At 35.6% G+C, this 7,614-nt stretch overlaps 1 protein-coding gene across 10 annotated transcripts; it reads right to left on the bottom strand.

The window, feature by feature from the left end:
- Positions 1 to 2,190: 2,190 nt before the first annotated feature.
- LOC7475810 (tetratricopeptide repeat domain-containing protein PYG7, chloroplastic) lies at positions 2,191 to 6,926 on the bottom strand. Of its 10 annotated transcripts, none has more exons than XM_024591415.2 (6): positions 6,614 to 6,926; positions 6,236 to 6,322; positions 4,866 to 4,917; positions 3,589 to 3,881; positions 3,178 to 3,324; positions 2,191 to 2,650 (listed from the first exon to the last, which is right to left on the bottom strand). In XM_024591415.2, the coding sequence occupies exons 1-6, from the start codon at positions 6,728 to 6,730 to the stop codon at positions 2,369 to 2,371; spliced, it is 978 nt and encodes a 325-aa protein (XP_024447183.2). In that variant the 5' UTR covers positions 6,731 to 6,926; the 3' UTR covers positions 2,191 to 2,368. The 10 variants fall into 10 exon arrangements, with proteins under 10 accessions (XP_024447183.2, XP_024447184.2, XP_024447186.2 ...); XM_024591416.2 differs by having other exon boundaries at positions 4,875 to 4,917; XM_024591418.2 differs by having other exon boundaries at positions 4,866 to 4,921; positions 6,614 to 6,653.
- Positions 6,927 to 7,614: the final 688 nt, after the last annotated feature.

Genomic DNA, 7,614 nt, shown 5'->3' with positions numbered 1-7,614 from the left:
ACTCCCAACCTCAAGTTGGACCTGGACGACCCAACCCCACGTTGGACTAGACATCTTATTATTAAATTGAAAACATATTATTATTTATATTATAAATTTTTATGATATTTTTTATAAAAACAAAAAAGTGAGCCCACAACGTGTATTATTAAAAATATTCAACAATTCTAAGTATTAATATAAAAAATATTATAATTTGTGTTGTAAATATTATTATTTTTCTTCTAATACAAAGTATTCATATAAAAAATATTATTATTTATGTTCTAAATATTATTATTTTTCTTATAATTCAAACTATTCATATCAAAATATTATTATTTTTGTTTTAAATATTATTAATTTTTTTATATTTCAATGTATTCATATCAAAGATATTATTATTTTTGTTATAATATTATTATTTTTATAATAATTCAAAATTTTAATATAAAAAATATTATTATTTGTGTTCTAAATATTCTTGGAATTAAAAATAGTATTATTTATGTTATGAATATTATTATTTTTACTATAATCAAAAGTATTATTATTAAAAATATTTTTTTTTTGTTATAAATATTATTTTTTTATAATAATGAATATTATTAATAAAATAATTACTAAATTAGAAAAAAAGTACTATTAATATTGAAAAACAACCATAGATTTGATTTGTAAGGTAAAATTAAAAATTACTATTATTATTATTATTATTATTATCATTAATAAATTTTAAAAATTTATTATCACTATTGAAAAAAAAAAACTATGTGGGCACACGTGATGCTTGGGTTGCTTGCCTACGTGGCAGCAAACCAATCGCACAGGTGGCGCTTCGGCTGCCTGCTGTGTGCTAGGTAAACCGCAGTACACACGTGATGCTTGAGCTACGCCAAGACCCAACTATCCTTGGGTCTTGCAACTGCAGAACCTAAAATAACCTTGGGTCATTGGTTATGCAGGACCCAAACTAGCCATGGGTCCTGCCAACGTCAAGACCCAAATTTTTTATGAAAATAAAAGGTGAGCCCGCGGCGTAGCGCGGGCCACCTAACTAGTTAAATTACTAAATCAGATCCTTATGTTTTTTATGTTGAATCATTGGTTATCGTCTTACATTATTTTTTTACATTTTTGGACAAAAAAATATTCATAATTTTTTTTTTAACACATTGTCATTCTGTCAAGCATCTTGACTCAATAATGTTGGGTCGAGATGGGTACCAGATGCTGGGTTATTTTGTCAAGCATGACTCAATGATGTTGGGCCCTTCTTGCAAGCATAATCTAATGATATTGGGCCCTGCTGCCTAGTAGGACCCACCACTATTAGGTATTGCTGTTAGCAAGACCCAGCAACTCTGTCGTCGGACCCAATGATGGTGGGTGCTGGGTATTGCTGTCAGCAGGATCCAACAGTTGTGTCAGACCCAAGTTTATTGGGCTTGGCTCTGCCGCCAGACCCAATGATGTTGGGTCTGGGTGCCAGCAATAATGGGCCCAGCTGAAGCAAGGTTGGGTCTTGGTGGAGCCCAGCTGCCACCAGGACCTAGCAGCGGTCGGTCCTGCTCCCACCAGAACCCAGTAGGGTTGGCCGAGTTTGTTTCATTTGAAATCCGGGTTTGCAATTGAGCCGGAGGAAATTGGTCGACCCGGCAAAAACCCGATAGAGCACCTTTTTTTTTATTTTTTTTTCTCCTTCCTAGAGACCCTTTTTTTTTTTCATATTTTTCAATTGATTGCTAACTCATTTTAAAGTTCATTCAATGTGGAATTTGAAGCCCTTTAGTATATATGCTCTATGTTCACGAGAAAAAAGTTATGTTTTTTTTTTATTTTGTGAACATCACGGGTTGGACCTGAGTCAACCCGTGTAACCTAGGACCTGACTCCTTGATCGGGTCAACCCCTAAATCGGGTTTGATAACTATAGTTGTCATAAAAATATATTTTTTAATTTGTTATATTTTTTGAATTATCAAAATGCATTAAAAAATCTACAGACAGAACACGGGTTACATAACTGGCTATAATCCAAGGCATGTATCGTCTTTTAAGTTTTTGTAATTTCCTGTCCGTGATGTTTTTCCTGGATTGTTTCAGCGGTGATGTGAGAAAAAGATAAAATAAGGACCGGGATTGTTCGGGGTTGTGAAAATAGTTTCATTATCGTCTAAAAGAAGATTTTTCATTTGAAAAAAATAACAATTTCTGAAAATTAATATTCAGTCATCCAGATATAAAAGCAAAGAATGTTCGAGTCTGGAAATGTAATTTTTGGAAAAGGTACAAAAATTTACTAGAGGAAGAAAAGTTCAGCATTGCTTAAGATGATAATTTATAAAGAAAGAAAAAATTGATAATCTTATGACAGTAGCTAGTAGATTCATCTATCCTTAGACTTGATGGGAACTCCTCTGTACATTTGTACCTTATCCTTCAAGGCATCTCTTCTGGGTCTTGCCACCTTGTTGTTAGGATCAAAGAGTAGAACTTCTTCGAATGCCTTGAGAGCTGACTTCAGGTCTTTCTTCTTTTCATAGGCATCACCGAGGTTGTTCCAGGCTGTGACATAACCTGGTTGAAGCTTCACGGCAGCTTCAAACTGTTTGCTTCCCTTGTCAAGCTTCCCGTCAAGAACATAGCTAACGCCAAGGGCATTGTAAACCTATCCAAATATTTGGCAGGCAGAAAGGAACTTATCATCAAAATCATGCACGAGAAGTGTTATCATATTTGATTTGAAAGACAGACTAGGGTACTCCCTGTCTTATCTTAATTGCTCAAGAAAAAAAGATATTCAGTTCTTATTTCTAGTCTTTGTTCATAATTTGCAAGTTGATTACCCACTCCTGCAAGGGGTTAACACCAAGACTAGATCCTGACTACTTTCTCAGTGTGTCATGCAGGCAACTTTCTTGGTGTGTCAGTGCACACAGGCAAAGGATTGCAGTAACAGACTGCAGTGATTCCAAAATACAGTGAACCAACATCAAACCATTCGGTAAATGTATTCGTAGACAGTAATCTAAATATATGAACTTGACCATCAAGTATGATTGAGCATATGAAATTTTCTTTTTCCTTCTTTTATCGGTGAAAACAAAAAAAAAAATGATGTTGCTTGGCATTTCCTAAGGCAATACACGAAAATGTTAGGTCAAATCAGAAGCAATTACCCCAAGGCAATCATACCTGGGCAAGATCTTGATCATCACCATCCCATTTCTCAATTGCCTGAAGTAAATATTTAGTAGCAGCCGGGTAAAATTTTCTCCTCAGCATTACTGCACCGAGTTCAAAAAGCCCAGTAGCAGTGGCATCACCACTTCTTACTTGCTCCTGAAATTAAAAGGGGAAAACACAACAAGATAATAAGATCGTATTAAACAAAATGCAGATGGCCAGTGCCTGTTATGACTATCAAACAAGAGATGTGAGTGCTGGGGAAGGTGAAAGAGAAACTAAATGGATCTATTTTTCTAAACAAACTGACCTCTCCATCTAAATATCTAAGAATTTCCAAGACAGTTTTGTAATAAATGTCAGTGGCAGGAAGAGTGAACTCTTGGAAAGCATAATACAGATTAAAAAAGAGGAACTTGCCTGCAATTCTTTAGCAGAAAGGTCGAGCTCTCTACGCGTTAGGACTTGACGAATAACAAAGAAAGTTCCAACCCCAAGCAAAGCTAGTAGTAAAAGCAGATAAGAGAGCTGGATTCCCAATTCAAATAACTCCCCAACCTCATAAATTGCTTCTGGTTTGATACTTTCTCTTGCATGTGCCACTTGAGCCGAAGTTAACAATGAGATTTGTCCAAATGAGAGCACAGATGCCCAAACCATCACTCTTTTCATGCACACATTATCCTCAATATTCCAAAGATTGCTCGAGGATTCTGCAATAAGTAATGATATTAAGAGGATGGGAACCAAAAGGAAAAAAGAAATCAGTAGGAAAAAGGCAAATAGCATGTCCAAGAAGCCGCAGATGTTGCTAAAATTAGCCTATGAATATAGATCCTTCCTCCCACTAAAGGTAGTAAACAAAAAAAAAACCCGAAACTTCATGCAGCTCTTCTTGAGGAGTCTGAACATGATGAACTCAAATATAAACATTATTTCTGATAGGCTGTTAACAATACATTATCAAGTATAGCTACTTCAGACATCTTTGATTTGACTACATGATCACTTATTGAAATAGGAAAAGAATATGTAGAAAGTTGAATTGGCTTCATTGGATGTGCAAATCAATCACCAAACAATGACCATTGTTAGTATGATGTTCTTTGACACTTCAATTTTGAAAATGATATGGGGTGGCAGGAAGCAGTCACTGGAAGGAAAAATAAACCCAGGATACAAATCTAAAGAGTTGCATTTGGAAGATAAGAATGGAATACACAATCCAGAAAAGCAACATTGTTGAAGACCGAAATTGTCAACAGAGCTAGATGAAATCTGTGAGCGTGAGCACGAGTGCACATGTCTAGAAGTGTCCATTATATTTCAATTAGAAGTTCCCAATCTTCAAGAAATTATTAACTCCTGATTACTCGGAATTGTGCCCACCATTTATAGAACATTTGTTCACACACCCGCACACATGACTCAAATGATAGTACGTTTTAAGAGGATCCTAACTGCTAAGTATAAGGGCTATTCTGCAAACAATTAACAAAATACAAAACAAGGAGAGGCTTCAAATTACACGCCAGATTAATGATTTTATAAGAATAGTACAAAATAAGGACATGAAGTTGTTGACAAAACTTCTACGACATTTGATGTAAGAGATATATAGCATCAACTACACATAAATTTAATTAGTCACTAAAATCAGACTGAAATGAAAGATTAAGGTGAGAAGAGGGCACTACTCTCAGTACTTGTTAAGCTATAGGATCCCATTGCCAACTCCTTTCCATGTATCTGCCTTCACCCACAAGAGAATGCAAAATGAGTGGTGAAAAATGTATGGCACCTTATTGAAGAAGCTTCTATTGAAAAAAATAAAATGAAAGAGAGATGAAGAAAATCATTATGCAGGTTCACAGCATAAGCCATAGAAGAAAGAGAGGAAATCATAATTTGTAAAGAAAAATGGTTCTCTGCTGATATAATAATAATAATTAAAAAAACAACCTTGCATTGCACTGGTTGACCATGATTTTGGTTACACATACAGAAATGTGTCTTTGTTACAATAGCCAACTTTTGTATGATTAGGTAACAATCTTTACCCTATGGAATGCAACATATGAAATGAAGGCAGGAGTATGGAAGATGAGAACTGCAAAGAGATCTACACCCGGGAGCTATTGTACAAAAATAAATATTAGATACCAATACAGTTCAAATACAAGGTACAAAACAAACCTGCAATAGAAGAAAATGTTTCTGAGGGAATCAAAGTTTTAATTCTCAAGTCTGCTAGCTCATCCTTTCTAAATCACTTCTCTTCATCTCTTACCATGCACTTCATGTTGAGCACATAGATGCAGTTTTCTCCAATTGTACTGCTACAACTTCAAGCTCAACTCCGACAACCCTAGGCCATGCTAGGGAGTATTCATCTAATTCACTCCAGTCCAAGAGAAGTCTAGTAATCATGACGATCACAGAGCCATCTTCCAAGGAAATCTCATCCTAAAAAGAAACTTGCAATACTTCATAATGAGAGAGCTTCATGGTGGTAGAAAACCAACACATGTCTCACAGATTTCAGTTCCCACTTCTATACCACCATGAGAATCTGGGACTCCAGAATATAACTTTAGTACAATACTAAAGAATAACTAGGCATACGCTCTCTTCCTTCAGCAATGCAGAAACAAGCTCTAGGATGACCTCAACACTACAACTAAGCCGGATCCAGCGTGGAAATGTGGCTAACAAAGCTACCCACCCTACTCCCCTCCCATAACAAACCTCCAATCCTCTTCATTTGTGCACGAGACTCCAATTCTTCCCAGAATTTAAATAAAACTTGTCATATACTGTGTCTGCCTGGGGAGACCATACTTTCTAAATCTAACCACTCTTTGCTAACCATGAATTCACAAAGTTTCCAAAGAACCTTCAGTCCTGAGAAGTTCTGTCCTAACGAAGAGGGTAAACTTTATAATAAATAGAGTAAAAGAAAACAGTAAGTGTTGATTTAAAAAGGCTAAGGTTCAGATTACTAGTTGACTTGGTTTCTATACAAAAGTAGCCACCATTGAAGCAAGGAGATTGTTGGAACACATACCTGGAAATCAGGAAACTCTGTGACGTTCAGTCCATGGCCTACTCTGAAAGTTGTCAAATCTGGTGAACTATAGTGCTGAAAAAGGGCCTGAAAAAATATGCAAATTTTTCCCAGGTAATATTATTTTCATTTCAATATTTCTACATGTTTAATCATACATTAAATAAACCCTCCATTATCATGGCATGTTCAAAGAAATACAGTAAAAATATACCACCATAATTCAAGACCTATCAAATAGGATGAGCCCTCATGCCAATTTTCAAGAAAGACTAAAACACGATCTAATAGAAAAGGCAGCAAAATAAGATGAAGAAGGTGAAAAATTTTCAACTTTGAGAGACCAGGAGGGTTGAAAAAGGAACTGGAAATATGTACCTGAAGAGAGAGCCTGTGTGTCCTGAACTGGAGAGACCCAAATGGGAGGAGAGAGTGAGGGTGAGGGTGAGGGTGTTGTAGAGGTGGAGATGATGAGATGGTTGCTTGGAGAAGCATTTTCCTTTGATTTTACTGTCTGCGGGAGGTTTCTTTAGAGCAAAAACTGCTGTCTATGTTAACTCTGTCTACTTTTTATGTGAAACTAGGTGTTCTTTTGAACATGTATGCACTCAACTCTCTACAGAGTTCGTTGGTTGTTGAAGATAAAAAAGATCACTTGTGTAGACTGTAGAGTGTCCTCAACTGACAACAGAAGTAGATAAGGCCGCGTTCGGTTTCTTTTTCTTAAAGAAGTGCCTCTTCAAGAATTAACAGCTTCTATTTTCATATTTATTTTCTTTTTCTATACATAAGAAAGGCCTTGTTCTTACCATGATTTTGATTTTTTCTTTCTTCTCTTACCTTCAGATTGAACTGACATGTGAAAACTCTTAGAAATTGAACTCTGAGTGCACTCATCCACTTCAAAATGAGCAACTCGTACAGAGATGGTGTTTACGATATTGTAAATGTAAATTTCGTCCGTGAAAAAAAGGAGATAAAAGATTACTATTTTACAAAGAGAGATAAGAAGGCATAGAAATCAACTTGGGCCACTGTCGGGAATCCATAGCCATTGCATTGTCATCATTTCAGACGACAAGTAATTTAATTCTTTTATATTCTTAAAAAATCATTTTAACATATTAATATAAAGATAATTTTTAAAAAATATTATTTTAATATATTTTCAAATAAAAAACATTTTAATCTTTTAAACTCTCGAATCCGCTCTGCAGCTCTTTTGTAAAATGAGGCAACGGTCTTCCCCATTTCAGTCGCTAAGCTCCTAGCTCACTGTTTGCTTTACCAAGACGTTATGACTCACTGATATAAGATTTCACCTAATGCCCACCATTCTGCCCGAGAAGAGCATTTAATTGGCTGCCGTTTGGTACTCA

This window comes from Populus trichocarpa, chromosome 19, assembly GCF_000002775.5.
Source record: "Populus trichocarpa isolate Nisqually-1 chromosome 19, P.trichocarpa_v4.1, whole genome shotgun sequence".
NCBI lineage: Eukaryota > Viridiplantae > Streptophyta > Magnoliopsida > Malpighiales > Salicaceae > Populus > Populus trichocarpa.
The sequence above is the reverse complement of the archived record's forward strand: the minus strand, read 5'-3'. Positions and strand labels throughout refer to the sequence as shown.